This window comes from Amphibalanus amphitrite, unplaced genomic scaffold (genome assembly GCF_019059575.1).
Source record: "Amphibalanus amphitrite isolate SeventyFive unplaced genomic scaffold, NRLGWU_Aamphi_draft 000235F_arrow, whole genome shotgun sequence".
NCBI classification, from domain to species: Eukaryota; Metazoa; Arthropoda; class Thecostraca; order Balanomorpha; family Balanidae; genus Amphibalanus; species Amphibalanus amphitrite.
The window spans coordinates 426,138-443,587 of record NW_024881730.1 but is presented as its reverse complement, the minus strand read 5'-3'; the positions used below and the strand labels follow the sequence as shown (position 1 = coordinate 443,587).

Genomic DNA, 17,450 nt, shown 5'->3' with positions numbered 1-17,450 from the left:
TTACAATATTTTCATTACTTGAAACTTTATTTCAAAAAAGTATTTTCAAAAATGGCAGCTGTTGGTAAGTAGCTTGGGAGCGATTGTGGCGCACCGCGCCATTAATTGTCCTGAGGCCCCCTTATGATGTCATCAAAAGTGGAGTGACATGGGCCTGGACTGAACTGAAACGTTTCAATCGCGGGAAACATGCGGGAAATGTCTTTTGAGTTTGTCTTTGCTGCGCAATGACTGTCTTTACAGTGTTTTTCTTTTATTCAATACATGCACGAAGAGGAGCCTCATTTTGCGTATAGACTTGGACAACACCGGCTCAGCCAGCTGATAATTCCGCTGATCTTCATATGGGCATATTCCATTCAACTGGACAAGAAGGGAAAAATGCTCCATGCCACTCCATGCGTGTCCATCCGGGTTCGATTCCCGGGCGATGCACGTGGCATCGCCGCTGCCTGGCCGCTTGGAACAGCGTGAGAGTTCCGGTTAGCACCTTGGTCCACTGGATGTGGTGCTTAATCTAAACAAACCACAACTCCATCCGTGTCACAATAGACGTTTGATCTTCGTGCTTACACAGATAATGACGTAAAGGTACACGAAATGCCTAAACTTGCCGGATGGTATTGGCTATTGGACAAGCTGCTTTGAACCCAGTAACAGCCACGAGCTAATCCATCATGAACCGAAAAATGTTTTCCTTTATTCGGATTTTCGGCTGTTCTAAGCAGAAATTATAACCTTGAGGCGGCAGGCATATCGCAAACGCAGTGCCGATGGACAAGAACAATCGATTTGGTACAGGCTCCGTTGATTGAAGCCCAATCGTCCATTCATAAACTAGCTCCTCTTATCGCAGTACGTTAGTACCAAAGAACAGTCAAAGACGTTCACAGATATATTTGCTGTGCTGTAATACAATGCAGTACTCGATAACATCCGACGATGCCCAGAGACCACGACATGCAAGCGCGCGATCCCTGTCACAAATGAATTACCAGCCCGGTGGCCCGTGGCCGCGGGCTCTTTGCATTGTACTGTCATGAACGGGCAGCACTGAAACTTGAAAGGACAGAAGACAGCTATCTTTCTGGTGCGTTCGTGCAATGCATAGGTATACACTTTTACACCTCACACGCTAGTAAAATCAAGTTATTAGCATCCCTGTTAATAAGGATACAATACACAGTCAAATAACCCACATCTGCTGAACAGTCGCTCGAAACTGATTTGGCCATTGCACTTTTAAACAGTTCAGCCATAAATGACCACCGATACTCGCCTTTTTGAATGGCCAAGTCATCGTGCGCAGCCCGACCAAAAATTACCCCAAAGCGAGAGATGTTCAACAAATAAGCGCAGACGAGCCAAAGATTGTGGATAATGGAAGACATAGGTATTTAAAGTCAAATTTTAGAATTTCCAAAGTATTGAGTAATAATCGAGCGACTGCATGAGCTCAATGTTAAAAGACAATAAATCAACAATGTGGGCGCCCTCTCTATCCTTACTACAAACTATTAAGAAACCTGAAATATAATGATTGTACAAAGGAATGCGGGGAAATGAGGTACACATGCACCGGACACAGACCATTAATCACACGCACATAAAGCACAAACTACGAAAGCAAACAAAGGTCAATTCACAACCCGCTACAGGCTTATCAGATGCGCTAAAACATCTAGTCTCGCAGCCTCACGTGAGAAGACATTTGGTTCGCATCGTCACTACAGCTGAGTTATTACGCTCGCGCGCGGACACACACCAGCGAAACGATCAACGTCGGCCCTTCTACGGCTCGAAAGCACCGATTGCACACATCACAGCTGAGCTGGGCGGCCCGGCGGCAGGCCGGCCGTTTTGCACGTGCAGCACGCCGCCCGCACACCGAGCACGGACTCGCGCCGGCAGCGCGGGCGGCGCGGCTGCCGAGGAGGCCGCGCCCTCCCCAGGCGTCGGTGGTATGGCGGCTACAAAACAGCCCGAACGCGTCATGGCGATGCGTGAATTCGCACTTTCAGCCGATATGACTAAGAAAATGATGGCACCACATTTTGAACGAGGTTTGTAATACCATGAAATGATGAAGTTAAGAAATTTCGTTCGCTTCGCAACTCCGGGACGATAGATACGAATTGATCGAAGCGACTGAATGTTCACTTATAATTCCCATTCCACGCACAGTGACCATGATTAGAATTTTAGAGTGATTAATGGTCTCTTCGCTATGGCCTCGCAACACCGCCGAACAAGCACAGCTCAATGGATAACTAGGAGAGATTCAAGCCAGCTGTGTGGCCGAGTCGGATGTGAACCCTGCAAGTGTCCTTCTACCAGGCGAGAGGCCACGTAAACTGACCTACAGAGCAGTAAAACAGCCAGTTACCACCGGCAGCCGTCCCTGTAAATACGATCATAACGGCTAATGTAACCTTAAGTGGATCAGTCTCACCGTAAGAGATAAACTAATACTAACAGCTGAAAAGCATTGCATGGCTCGGTAACAATATGTGATATAAATAAACGGAGCCGCGTCACCTCGGTCCTCGCAAAGCGCCGGTCTATGCCGTCTGTCCACAGCTGAGATTCCACACGGCTCTGGTGCCTGTGCGTGCCCCGCGGAAGAAAGCGGATAACACCTGATCTAGGAAGCGCCGTGTCGCTCCCTGGTGGCAGCCGCTCGGGGCCGGCCCGGCTCGGTCGCGCACCGTGCCGAGTCCCTCGTCGGTCAACAGGTACGGCGTCCGGCCGGCCGGTACTGCGCGGTGCGCGCCGACTAGCCCTGCCGCGATACTCGCCGCCGGTACTGCAGCCACTCCATACGGCGCGCCCTGCCAGTAAGGACGGCAGTCAGAGACGGAACACTTCACATACGGTACACCAGTGTATTTTCCGACACATCCTGAAGTGAGCAAAAAATAGTTACTTACTCAGTTCTGTTGGTAGGTAACTGGAAGGTCCAAACAAAACGATGGCCACAATACACTTCACGCAGAACATTTCTCAGTCGGTCATCAATAAGGAGCAGCTTAAAAAGCTTGCAATCACGCATTAGTTATAGATAAAGGTTGCCTACATCCGTGAGGGGTACTGGGACAGTCACTGACCTGGCGCGCTGTCGTCGTCGTCGGACGTGCCGGCTCAGCCCCGTCCTGTCCAGCCCGGGCCGCCGCTCCCGGGGGGCCTCCTGTACCACGGGCAGGGCCGTGGGCTGCAGGGCCGGCGGCGGCGGCGCGGTGGCGGGCGCGGCGCCCGGCAGCGGCCGGCACTGGTCCGGGCCGCGGCACGTCTGCATGCGCGCCAGCCGCGCGTCGAGCCGCCGCAGTCGGTCGGCGTCCATGGCGGGCGCCAGGTTGTGCAGCTGGTACGGGTCCACTGTCAGGTCGTAGAAGCTCAGGAAGCCGGTCACAAAGCGGCAGTAGAGCCAGTTGTCGTCGCTGCCGCCGCCGACGCTGCGCAGACAGTCGAACGTGCCGTTGGAGGAGCCCAGACAGATGCAGACCGGACCGTGCGTCCACAGCGGCGGCGTCTTCCAGTGGTCATTGTCGTGCACGAAACAGTTGAGGCCCTCGAAGTTGCAGTTCTGACTGGCCAGCCGCTCCTTCTTGCGTTGCTTCCTGACGGCGGAAGCAAAAATGGAGGTGACAATCACGACGATGATACATCAAGGGGTGCCGGCCAGCCGCAAAACACCAAGCCGTCAACAACGGCAAATGATGCGCTAGGTACGCGTCTCAATGCAAGCCTTTCTATGATTGTGTAATATTGTCATTGGGTGGCAAGGGGATTTAGTGGAACATGAAATAACATTAGTCTCATCAAGTCATAGCCCCAGCCGCGGACAACCCTCGACATACCTGCGTTTCTGTTTGCGTCTCTCCCTGCGCTTCTGAGCCTTCTCCACCCGACGAGTCTGCTTCGTGTACTCCCGGACCCACTGGCGCTCCGCTCTGTACAGAGACGCGACGCGCATATGTTAATGGCAGACCGAAAATAACAGGATACATGCATCAGCGTTGAAAATCCAGACAATACGTGATGACGATGTATGCGGAATGCAGGGGAAAGACATGGCTGAAAATATTTTTAGATCTTTTGCCGGCTAGCGATCACTACTTACCGATCGTCAAGAGGCCGGCACGGACAGAAGGCCACGTCTGAGCTGGCATCGTCCTCCGCCACCCTGATAAATTGGAGACCAGCAGCCAGCAGGTCAGACAAAAACAGCAGACAGGGTAGAGCACGCTGCGTAACAGAAAGTACGGCTTCAGCCCAGTGAACCATAGCGCATAACCGTACAAAAGGTCTCCCAAGGGTTTCCGAGCACTGAAATGGCCCGGGGTTGTACGAGCTGCGAACGTGAAACAAAACGCGGCAGCCGCGACACAGCAAGACGTAAACTGGAGAGCAGGAAGTGTACATCTGTATACTGAAACCAAATATGGCAGTAAAGGCTTGTCAGTAAACTAAACCCAACGGCAATGAGGGCACGTCGATCTGCCATCCAGTGTCCGCGCGTCGCTCGTAGAGCTTACGTTTTGTGGGCGTTGTGCCGGCCGGCGGCCGGGTGCCGTGGCGCGGGCCGCGAGTCCTCGGCCCCCAGCAGGTCGCCATCCTCCTCCCCGTCGGCGTAGTCGACAAAGTCGCCGGGCTCGAACGTCTCACTGCCGTCCGAGCCGTACGGCGCCATCAGATGGCGACGGATGCCCTGTCGACCGGTCATCGGGGCAGGCAAGGTCAGAGAACAGTGGGTGTAGACAGGATATGCAGCAGCTCAACTGTGGTCCCCATTTTCAGAAATCAGCCCCGTGGGACCCCGTCTAGCGCAACACCGCTTACAATGACAAAGTTCCCGGTCGGACAGATTCACACTCGTCTACAACGTGGATCCGTACGATAGATCAGTAGAATCTGTGAGGTCTGTCCGTCTGGCAAGGCAGCCTCGCCAGACAGTTAGCTGGCACTCAGCGTTCAGCTGGGCGGCATGCCGTTTTTCCGCGAAGCCCAACAAACAAAGCCACGTCAACGATCAATAGGGACCGGGGTTCACCCATCACCAGACGGACTTTGGTCAGGGGGAGTGAGGTGGGGGGGGGGACTGAGTCAGACCGCGTCTCCGCGCGGAACCTCTTCGATCGACCGGTCCACTTACAGACAGACGGATCGGTCCGAGCGGAAACACTGAGTCACCGCATCGGGTCAGTGAGCCTATGCCAATCGCCCCGCGATCTTTTATTTGTGCCTTTTGTTCAAATGATTATCTATTTTGAATTCTGAATTGAATGATGAAGTGGTTGACTTATTTCCTTTTTATCATTTATTTTTAAATTTAATTGCATTCTATACATGTTTACAGACAGCTAGAACTGGACTGCTGCTGCGGTTAGGGCCGGCCGCGCACTGACCTTGAGCTGTTTGAGGAGCTGCTTGAGCCGCCGGATCTGGTCGTTGACGAGCAGCCGGCGCGAGTACCGGTCCGGGGTAATGCACGTGGTGTTGTCCACGGCGCAGCGGCCCACCGAGCCCACGTGAGACTGACGGGAGAACGGGATAGAGCGCGTCACCACACCGGCCAGTCGGGTCAAACCCGGTGCATAGCTCTTGTCATATCGCTCGATCATTTTCGCGACATTTACTTAGGGCTGGAGGGCACCGGATAGCTTAAAGGGACCTCCCACCTTCATAAAAGTTAATGAATTGGCATGAAAGTGATGTCGCTCTGTTCAGAAAGAGCGAAAACGAATATTTACCAAATTTCACCGAAAAATATTCACCGGTTTTCAAGATATTGAATTTTAGTTTTGTTTACTTTTTGGGATATCCGCTGTTCCTAGCGACTTTATTTGGAAGCAATAGTTTGGCCATGGATGAAAGAACCTTCAACCGATGAAGGTTCTCCTTCATCCATGGTTTGGCAGTTGAAAGTGCGGCACTTGTTGCGCGCAAAGCAGCATCTACCACCGCGTGCTACCAAACGTTTTAGTAAAAGATTTAAAATCGTTAGATCTGCTGCGCTGACGTCACACATTCAGAAGGGGCATTCAAATGCATTAGCCCCTCTGAATCCAAAGTGCTGCAACTTTGAAATTAGATATTTTCGATTTAAGGCATTTCTTGATGTTGTGAGTGCTCAAATCGGGAAGTGCAAGCCAGGGACCCAGGACATTTGGGCTATTTCAACTCAAATCTAATGTTAAGGTGGGATGGTCGCTTTAAGCCTATGCTTGAGCTGTAACACTGTTCATCATCGGAAGCCAAACGGCAAACAAAATGGTTAAAAAAAATAGGAGTGAATCACAGAGTAGGACGAACTCTATCCTCGCTGCGCGGGAGTACCGGGAGTACCCTACAGGCACGTACACACCGCACAGCCTAGCATATTGCTAATCTAATCCCACCCTTCGCTCCTTATAAACGTCACATAAATTCACCTCCGAGCCTCCCAGTAGCATGGACAAAGAACTACCGAGAAGTCCCCGCTCCGTATCAGTAAACCCATATCATTGAGCACTTGCATCATCTACCAAGACGTATCAGACAGGTCATAAGCAATAACTGGTGATTCAGGTTCGATAAGGCTTAAACGGATCTGATGTGTTATCCGCGCCCAACCTCCCTCAAGAATAATGGTGAGCCTGATTCCGAGCGAATCCATGCAATAAAGATAAAGGCGTTGATCATGAGCTAGTAAAAGAAACCGATTTATTGCAATCAAGAGCCAGCAAAAGTCCCTTGGCTCTCTTCGATGGTTGTCATATCAAACATAGGAGCAGGGAAAGGGAGACATCTACAGTTGCTTAGGGCGATATTGAAAGTTTTAACAACTAAAAGTACGGATTGCACTACCCAACTGCCTCCGTACAGCCCACCCCGTGGCGTCATTCGACCCCGTCCGCCGCCGCTCACCTGCAGAATGTGCAGCTCGTAGCCGATCCGGCGGATGTCGTCATCCACATGACTGACATCCTGCTCCACCACAAACTGTTTGACCAGCTGGCTGTCGGAGGCGGCGCCGGCCGACCGCCGCTGGCGCAGACCCTTGACGAAGCGCAGCGGTGGCACGCTGCCGCCCACGTGCTCCTGCAGGAAGCGCAGCTGGTCCTGGCGCTCTCTGGCGCGGATACGTCGCGTGCGCTGCACCACACCGCCGCGACACGGACACATGATCGGCGCCCGGTGTCGGCGGCGACACTTTTGCAGCCGCCAGCGCCGGCCGTCGTGGTAGCACGCCCAGCGCTGGTGCGGGCGGCACGGTGAGCGGTACTCGGGCAGCAGGCACACCTCCTGCAGCCGCTGCAGCGCCGACACGTACAGCACGTGCTTGTCGTCGGTGCGCACAGCGCCCTGCTGCAGCCGCCGGCTGACGCGCTGCTCGGGCCGCCGGCCGGCGCCCTCCACAATGAACGTGTCGGGCCAGGGCGGCGGCGCGACGCCCTCGTCCCGGTCGGTGGCGCGCAGCAGCGGCACGAACGATCGGCCGTCCATCTGCGGCGGCCGCCCCAGGCCGGCCAGCTCCAGCAGCGTCGGCGCCAGGTCCACGTTGAGCACCGCGTCCCGCGAGCGGCTGCCGGCGCGCACGCCCGGCCCGCGCACCACAAACGGCACGCGGATGTCGAATTCGAACGGGTACGACTTGCCCTTGGGCAGGCCGAACTGTCCCAGGTGGTAGCCGTGGTCCGAGGTGAAGATGATGTAGGTACTGTCCAGCTCGCCGGCGGCCGACAGTCGCTGGTACACCTCCTCGATGCCATCGTCGACGCTCTGCAGCGTCTGCAGCCGCTTGGTCATCAGCAGGTCGGTGAAGGTGCGCTCTACCTCGTCCATCTTGTCCACGTGCCGCAGGAACCACTGCTTGTCCTCGCTCGGCGCGAAGTCGTACGCGGGCGTGTGGTGGTCGGTGGCGTTCATGAAGAGCTCGGTGTACTGGGGCGCCGCGTCCTCTGGCCCGTGCGGCCCCGGGAAACTGACCACCATCAGCACCGGGCTGTCGGCGTGCTCCCGACGAGACGACTCGAAAAACGACAGCGACTCGTTCACGATCACCGACGGTAGGTAGTCCTGAAACGTCGGTACACTCGGTCAGGGACCCTCACGGCTGGGCTATAGCCGCGGCAGGGGGATGGAAAGATGACGTATCGACGCAGGCAGCCGTCACAATGTTCTGGTAACAGACATTGACGAAACCAACTGTCGTAACATTCTGGTAAAACATGTCACTGCACTGACGCAACCGACTTTCATCAGACGCAACAGTGCGAACGAACAAACAGATGAGGCGAACGACAGATTCACGCAAGAAGGGCCAGTCCCTGTCCTTGGACGGGTCAGTCAGTCCCTTCTAGTCAACAACCGAGTAGTTAGTAAAGTAATCTTGAGCTCACCAACACACAAGGCATGACGAATGGGTGACTCAGCTTACAATACGAACCGAACGGGTGGGTCTCGGGTTCGACCACACAAAGCGCCGTTCCTAGCTGGCCCCAGATCACAGAGGAGCGGCTAACCACACAAAGAACCGCGCCACAGGCATGCTCGTCTCGGTCTGTGCGGCCGCTCAAAGGCCGTTCAAACCCGCTGGTGGTTTGAAGCGCGGCCTTCGGCTGTCTCGGGTCGACTCACGCAGCCGGCTGGACTGCGCGGCAGACAGCGGCCTCCGCCGTATCCCGCAGCCTGCGGTAACTGGCGGCGGGATTAAGGCGATCCGCGACCCGCCATCCTCTACTCACCAAGCGAGGCCACCGTCCACTGAACCCGCCTCCTGGCTGTTGTCACGCACCGGAGGCGGGGTGGGGGTACCGCGAGCGGCCGACTCAGCCGCTGCCTTCTCCCGTTCGGCTGTTCCTTACCCGGCTATTCAGCGTTGACTTTCCGAAGAGACGGCTAAATGGCGACTTAATTCGCTGCGCTGCTCCAAATTGAACAATCGTGTCGCGACTAATCGCTTAGGCTGGCGGCTTGTTCTTCGATCCGATGGCTCCGGCTCGGCAGCCAGCCCGTGCGGTCGGCTACCGAAGCTGTCACAGCGAGGACATTAACCACAGCCCTCCTTTCTCGGCCCAGGAGGACATACTTGTGGGACAAATTTTAAACCCACCTGAATCTTTTTGTGTAATTTCCCTTGTAATGATTTGCGCATCGGAGCACCCGAACTGCAGCGATCATCGGTGCACGGTAGTTTTCCAATAGTCCCCGAGACGAAGCCCGATAACAGTGGAGTGTTTACGATGAGAGCCGCTCAGCTGCGTGAACCCTCGCCGCCGCTCCGGACCAAGGTCGAGCTCTGCCCGGCGGTTGCAGCGCTGCCGATCGATGTCAGCCGCCCGCCGGGACGAGCACGGAGCTGTTTGGCGGTTTGGACCGGCGCCGTATATAAATAGTCCACCTCTCGGTGCCGGACAGGACTGACCTACTAACCTCCGCACACCACTGAGAAATCACAGCTGCGTGCTCAGTACACCCACAGGACTATAGATGCGCCCATCAGTATGGCGTGGTAGCACAACGCGTTATGAGTTACGACACACCACGTGCTGCAAAATCGCAACTTCTGCGTAAAATTATTCACATCTACGTATACATCTATGTACCTACGTATCTACGTATAAGCTACATTATTAAAAAACGCATTTGCTATATGACAGCCTTAGTGTGCCAATGTTCTCGTGTGTGGCAAATCTTAGTGTGTGGCAAATCCGACAACGGCATTTGAACTTCGCAGAACATTTGCAGGAAAGCGCTAGCTCCCGGTGCCGAGATCCCCCTTCGAAAGGCGTGAGAAGCTCAGTGCTATAGCTGGTAGACGTATGCTAGACGTGACTCGGCGCGGCGGGGCGCAGGAGTGGGGGGGGGGGGGGGGGGAGTCTGAGGTTTGGAGACGGCTGACTGTCTACCGGCACGGGGCTCCGATCCCTCCCACACGCGGTGACGTCAGGTGAACCCAGCGACCTGCGATACCGCCACCGTACACCGGCTGCACCGCCTTTCACACAGTCAGTCAGACACACAGGCAAATAGAGACAGGCACCCAGACAGACGGACGGAGAGAGAAATAAAGAAATAAAGAAAGACAGGCAGACGGGACGGGACGGGACGGGACGGGACGGGACGGGACGGGACGGGACGGGACGGGACAGACACAGACACAGACACAGACACAGACACAGACAGACAGACAGACAGACAGACGGCAGTGGCCGCCGAGTGGGACCCACCTCCGGATACCGCCAGCCGTGCTCGCGCCGCCGGCCGTTGACGTTCATCGAGTAGTTGTAGTACTTGCTGTTGAAGATGAGTGACGACCAGTGGTGCCAGCCGGCCGGGATGTGCTCGCCGTCGTACCGGTTCATATATTTACCAAAGTGGCCGGTCCTGTGGGAACGGGCGACCGGCGGTTACCTGATGAGTGGAGCTCAGCTGAAGCCGCACACGCAGCTCCCATCAGCTCCCTTGTTCGATTGGTTTTTGTTTGTTTCGTTTTTGTTGTTCTTGTTTTTATGACCACTATGTAAAAAAGCAACACAAAGTTTAGGTTTAAGAGAAAACTATAAATTATATAACATAACAAGTGAATAAAAAAGACAAAGACAAAAAAATTAATAAACAAAAACACAGAACCGAGCAACGCCCAGTCATTTCTCGAAGCTACTGTTCCGTCTAAGAACACCAATATATGTAGCAAGCGCACCCTACATATACCTGACGGCAGAAGGAGTCCGCTCGCTATGTCAGGTAGCCACAAAAGACACTGCCAAATACCGACGGGGGAGGAGGGGCGGGGAGGGCCGAGTGCTGCCCCCGCTGACCCTCGCTGTAGGCGTGGGAGGGGTGGGGGCTCCCGCAGCTCAGCAACACCAGACAAATGGGGCTCACGTCACCGGACGTCATCAAAATGGTCATCAGACAGAATAACGGCCTGAGCCGGCGGTGCTGCGGGGCGGCCCCTTCACGGGCGGCGGCTGCAGCAGGGCGGAGGCGGGCTACCACTTAACTCCCACGCCGGGCCCGGCGGCCGTCGGTCCGACAGCCGGCAGGGGCCGGGTCAGATCGACCGGGCTCGGCTGACAGGGTAGGTCAGTGACCCAGACGTACTCAGTGACCCGGGCGCCCGACCGTCGGCATCGTGTAGTGACTCGTGACTTCACTGTACGGCGACAGGACAACTGGGCCGCTCTCTGGGAACGACCGGACCCGTCACCCACGCGCTGCTGTTGCGCAAGTGACAGCCTCCGCGAGATAAACGCGTGCCGAGCCGGCGGCGAACACGGACATACAGTGCCGGCGTGTGCGGACAAACACGGTCCGGCACACTCGGCCTTCGCTCGCGGACCGACCCTCACCCGTTCCCTGCGAGCCGGCGCGGCGGCGCGGAAAACCCCGCCATCGGTCAAACGGTCCGCCGACAGCCAGCCAGCCAGTCGGCCGGAGCTCGACAAGTCAAAGTCGGCGGGCACATGCGGTAACGTCTGAACCACAGGATTATGGGCGTGCTGAATACTAAACACTGACTGTCCTCGGGCTTAGGCAGGATCATATGCTTCGCAAAAACAAGGACAATTTGGAATTTTACGACGGCAGTTTGTGGTTTTCCAGTCGCAAACTAGCCAAGCATCATAAGCAGAATGCTCTTGAACGCCGCTGCAGGGTTTAACTGACCAGGTTTAGGAAGACGGCGACTGGAAACGCGTGCCGCCTGGCCCGTCTCGGGGGCGCTGGGTACGGGTCGTGTCTGAGCCGCACGTGTCCGACCGGAGCGGTTGGTCGGGGGCGCCGTGACGTGCGTCTGATCCTGTCTGATCAGCGGGCCGTGTTTACGGTCAGGGCGAGCCGCTGAGATCACACAGCCACATTCCGGGACGGCGCGGTACACACGGCGGTTTCACCGCGCTCCGGGCGCGTTTCATGTTGTTGGTTTCAGAGCCGAGTCATCCGCCGCCGTGGACGGAGGGGGGGGGGGGGAGGGTCCGATCTACCCGTGGCTGCGGTACTGACCTGTAGCCGGCCCGGGGACTGAGTACTGACCTGTAGCCGGCCCGGGGACCGCGGTACTGACCTATACCCGGCGCGGGCGTAACTGGGGTACTATTTACTGACCTGTAGCCGGCGCTCTGTAGGTAGGCGGCGTACGAGCGCCGCTCGTGTGACTGCTGCCACAGCGCGCTGCTGCAGTTGTCCCGGTTGGTGTATACCTGGCCGGTGCCGGGGAGAGGGGTCAGTAACAGGCGTAGCTACCGAGGGCAGGTCACTAGATACGGCAATGTGGGCACTGTGCACATAGAACCGCCAATGGGTGACGCAACTCTGCTAAAACCCAATCACCACATTTCCTATTCGAAGTGAATGATGCAACTTTACGTGAAGTAGTATGTATACTACCCCGCCTAAGAGTAAGCTATTATAACGAATATTATGATGGTATATTATTATTGTTATTATTATTATTATTAATATTATTATTATATATTATTATAACGACTCTAAACATACCGACAGAAAACTATAAAACTCTGATGAGCTACCTTTAAGCGCACAATTTCCCTCAGCATTGTATGCACACAAAAGGTTGTCGAAATATAGCATTCCGAATGTTTATATGCATGACTGAATACTTCCAAGTAAACATAAGTGACGCCCATAAAGCAGTTCCCGGAGCAGCAATCACGGTGATCAGCGTAACGTCCCCCACTGAGGGGCGCCCGTTCGGCGGTCGCCCTTGAAGGAGCCGCCGGCGCCCTGCTCACCTGGTGGTTGTGCACGAACATGCCGGTCAGGTAGGAGCTGCGAGACGGGCAGCAGAGCGGCGTGCTCACGTAGCCGTGTCGGAACGTGACGCCCTCGTCCTGCAGCAGCCGGCGCAGCTTCGGCATGTAGTTCAGAGAGCCTGCCGATAGACGTGTATACCCAGAACGTCACTGAGCTGCGGGGGTGTGGGCTCGGTCAGCCTCAAAAACTTCTGGGCAGTTGGGCGCTGAAATCACCTTGTGATTCAGTCATGCATGCTAAAATTCCGAAGCAAACAACCTCGCCAAATCGCGCAAGGTAATGTCATTATCGTGCTGCACAACAAAACGACATCAATATGTCAAGATTGTAGACACAAGCCGGCCAGTCGATGTGCTTTGATGTCGCGACGCAAGGCGTGGCCAGGCCCAAGATTCTTTCGCCAGACCTGGCGGGGAAGGGAGAAGACGCCTGCAGTCTGCACACCCGGAGCTGAGGCTGGCGTGTCGCGACGTACTCAATTACCGCCAACACGGCGCGGCGGCGGTTATGGCGAATTGCTAGTTTATCGCCAATGATGCGACCGGCCGCAGCCCCGTCCGCCCGGCTCCGGACTCCATCGGCGGGGCCAGACGGAAGGCTCCGGAGGCGCCGGAGCGGCTCTGTGGGCGGTCCGCAGCGTCTGAGCCGCTCTGGGGACGGCCCGCCCGCTCATCGTGACGTGCCCTTGTGGGCTCGAACGGCGTGGGCCGGGGCGGCGACGGCCGATAGACGGTCGCGCTCGCCGCCCTCCCATTGCCTCAGGCCGCAGCGCGGTTCGCCGAGCACGCACAAAAACGAGCCGTTGCACTGAAAAACCACTACACGTAGCACGGCCTCCATCCATTCGGATGTTCCTAACAGGATACATGGCATCTGAGCACAAAAAAGTAGGACATAGTTACTGTAGTTTATAGTTTATGTTGTCCGTCGGAAGGCGAAATGTCGAGCGAAAAATGACATTACAGTTTCTTTTTACAATTGAAGTGTAGTAGTGGCCTGCGATAAATTTTAGAACATGTCAGGGGCAACCCCTTGGGTTTATGGAATTTAAAGTAGAAATGTATAAAATTTGCCGCATCATATCAAATTGCAATCCCGGTGCAGCGTTTCAGCTGGGAAGGGGGGGGGGGTGAATTTTTGTCCGCAGGCGCTGCACGTTCGTCAGGAGAGCCCGGCGCCGCACGGGTCGGCTGGTTCGGCGTCGATAGGAGTGTGACCCACGCTGAGAGTGGGCCATCTGACATATGGTTGCCATGGTAGCAGGTCGATGCAGAGACCGAGACAGTCACTTAGCGACCGTGACGTCACACGACGCTCACGGAGAGTGGAGATGCCAGTGTTACGGAAAGCCAAAACCACACTCCAGTCCAGAACTGAAACTTGCTGGGAATTGTTCGCAGTGCTAGCAAAGATAATTCACTAACATCTACTGGCCAGACGTCCAGCCAGGCAAATGAATAAAAGAATACTCTATACGAGCCCGAGAAATCGAAAAAGTAGGTATACTTGACAGATGTCTGAATCACTTTGCAATGAGACTGACTGAACCCCTTGCGGTTAAACCTTGCTTGAAAGAAACTCAAGATTAAATATGGAACGATGGCCTCTGCTCCTCTGTAGACTGGTTTTAAGAGGTCTATAATCGAACTGGATCGAACCAATCAGCAAAATGTCTAGCTGTTCTGGGTCTAGGGCAGCTCAAAAAGAATACTGATTATGTTTAGCCAGAAATGCCTCCAGCACCGGTAACTGATAGTAGCTACGCTATCGTATGATGATTGGCGTGCAGAATTTCCTGACGTACGGGACTCGGTAGCTATCGATCTCAAGTGCTGAGCACTGAGCAGACAGCTCCCCATCGAGCAGGGCCATTCTGACCGCAATACTGACGCAGGGCCCGGGTGCAAACGACGGAGGGGCCTTCACCGGTCTGCGAGACGGCAGTTTCTTGGCACACGGGCCACGGCAGACGGTGGCTGTCGGCCAAACTCGGCTGTTCAGCCAACCGTTATGGACAGCTACTGAGCACCGCAGACGACTGTTGCCAAAACAGGGGACGAACTCCGGACAGACGGGCATCATGATTCTCAACGTATACCATGGAGACGAAGTCTGCAAAGGTCTCGGTGTCTTTCGCGAATTCCTTTCGCTATTCGAGCCTGCAGCCGATTGGTGCCGTGATCTCGGCAGCAGATGGACAGATCAGCCAAACGTTACCGTATCACTAATCGCAACACTACAGCATTGCCAAACGTTACCGTATCATTAATCACAACACTACAGCCATTTATAGTGAGTAACACATACTACAGCACAGATATGAGATAAAAGATGGGCTATCTGGTGCCTGGACTTCAAAAGCCCTCCTATTCATAAGCAGTAAAGCCTTAAACGATAGTGTCCCTAACATCTTAGCAGTTTTTACGGTGCCCTCCTTTCCCTCCAAGCCAAGACGTCACAATCTGGCAATGTTGTAGCGATGTGGCGGTTCGACACCCGCCATATCTCCAGATACACTCCAAGGTATAAAGCGATAACACTCACCCAGCTCGACGTCCAGGTCGTCCGTCATGATGATGACGATGTTGGGTCGCTTGCCGGCCGGCAGCGGCGGCACCGTCCAGCCGGCGTCCTGCGGCTCCGGCTCGGGCTCCTCCACACTGCCCTGCGCGTCGTCCGGCTGCGCCACCCAGTCCCAGAGCGAGCTGAGAAAGCTGCCGCTGTCCGCTCCGGCGGCCACCTCCTCCTCCGAAACGTCCACCACTGGAGTGTCCAGCTCCTCCGACACGTCCGTCACTGGGGCGTCCAACTCCTCTGACCCGTCCGTCACAAAAGAGTCCAGTTCGTCATCCTCCGATCCGTCAATCAATGGAGAGTCTTCCTCAGCACCCTCTGACCCATCCAGCGACAGCTGCTCATCACCCTCCGACAAGTCCAGTGACGTCTCGTCACCCTCCGACAAGTCCAGTGGCCGCTCGTCACCCTCCGTGGGCGGCCGATCCTCTACGGCGTCCACGGCACTCGTCTCGGTCGGCGTCTCGTCACTGTCGATGAAGGGGTCCAACGCAGTCGCCGGCGGCGGGCGGGCCGCCGGCTCCGAGAGGCCGGCGTCCGAGCGGTGCTCGGCAGGGTCAAAGTGAGGCTCGGGCGCCGTCACCGCCGGCCGGAGCCGACCCCGCGCCTGCTGCCGACGCCGCTTTCGGCGATCTCGGCGCCGCTGGGCCCGCTGAACGCGCAGCTCCTCGCGCAGACGACGTTTGCGCGCCTTCAGGTGGCGCCGCTGAGCGCGCGAAATGTACGGCGCGCGCAGCTGCTGGCGCACCTCCTGCAGCGTGTCGCGCAGAGCGTGGGCCGAGACGGCCGAGCCGTCCTCCAGCCAGTGGCCCGGGGAGCGGGTCACGTCGGACCGCTGGCGCCGCCGCTGTCCGGCCGACCCCAGGACCAGGACGGCCAGCAGCAGAGACAGCAGCAGCCAGGCAGGCCGCGGCAACAGCCTCATGGTAGCAGACCACTGAGCATCCACTGGGGAAACAAACAAGAAATTAACAGTGCATGCTTAGGAGCAATACATTACAATGAATGGAACTGGGAGCTTCACCATCAATCAGTTGCCAAAGGTTCATTACTTTTGAAGGAAAACCAGCTGGGACCCTGAGCTAGCTAGTCTGAGAGGGTGCGACCTATTTTGTTAGCCACAGAATGGCATACAAAGCTAGATACTCTAGGCAATATCCTGTTTTTTTGCTTATTCATGTTTCTTTATGTTACAGCAGTCAGAAGTTTCAGAACCTACCCTGTATTGTCAGACTTCTGGTTGGCACCTTAACACCCACCCATATGCAATTAAATTGTGCTGGGAGACAGATATAAGGCCAATATATATGAGGCATACCTGCTAACCTGAACCTGCTGCTAAGATATTAGGGGCAGCCAATATAAGTCACCAGCACCACCTGCAGGTTGCAGAGGAGCAGTGTGTGAAAGAAAGGTATTATATTGAAAGCACTTTAAAAATCATGGCACAATACTCTAATTTCATTAATTTCAAGTGGGAAAAACCTCCAGCAGCATGAACATTAATGTCAGAAAATAAATACTCTAAAATGTTGGCTTATTAAAAAAGGCTGAGACTCCGTGAGCATCCAGTTCAAGGGATAGGCACCTTAGCAAGACAATGTTATAAGACTGAGCATGAGACTACAGTCCAGTTGCCATTCAAATTTATCAGCCAATACAAAGATATGGACTATGGGTGCCTAGAGCAAATATCAAATATGAATGCCAATTGCCAATTAGACTCCTCAGTATTTCGGACACATGCATTTTGAAAGGCTTTCATTTTCGTAGCCTTTCGAAGATGCAATGAAGAGGCCACAGTACCATAGCATGGAATCAATCATAATCGTATCTATACATTTTATGTTAATGTTATCAATATAAAAAACAAAACAAACAAAGCCAGAGAATGAACGGGATTTGTACGGTTCTCATCACTAACAGACAATAGGCGAAAAAGATGAATCATCACCTCAACAACATTCTTACCTCAATCTGACAACAGAATACTACTGTCGCCTATGAAAAATTGAATCGACACAGATTACGGAGGCCGTGGAGGCAACCGGAGGCAACCACCCACACCACACGGGATCCGGATCCAAAATGAGAAGCGGCGTGAGAGAAAGTCCCAG

At 54.9% G+C, this 17,450-nt stretch overlaps 1 protein-coding gene across 1 annotated transcript; it reads right to left on the bottom strand.

The window, feature by feature from the left end:
• Window positions 1-882: 882 nt before the first annotated feature.
• On the bottom strand, window positions 883-17,416 carry LOC122385951 (extracellular sulfatase Sulf-1-like). Its single transcript, XM_043374677.1, has 12 exons — window positions 17,305-17,416; window positions 15,304-16,281; window positions 12,738-12,877; window positions 12,091-12,185; window positions 10,212-10,368; window positions 6,907-8,058; window positions 5,406-5,534; window positions 4,536-4,708; window positions 4,121-4,183; window positions 3,858-3,950; window positions 3,108-3,617; window positions 883-2,831 (listed from the first exon to the last, which is right to left on the bottom strand). Exons 2-12 carry the CDS (start codon window positions 16,256-16,258, stop codon window positions 2,777-2,779), a joined length of 3,522 nt encoding a protein of 1,173 aa, XP_043230612.1. The 5' UTR covers window positions 16,259-16,281; window positions 17,305-17,416; the 3' UTR covers window positions 883-2,776.
• Window positions 17,417-17,450: the final 34 nt, after the last annotated feature.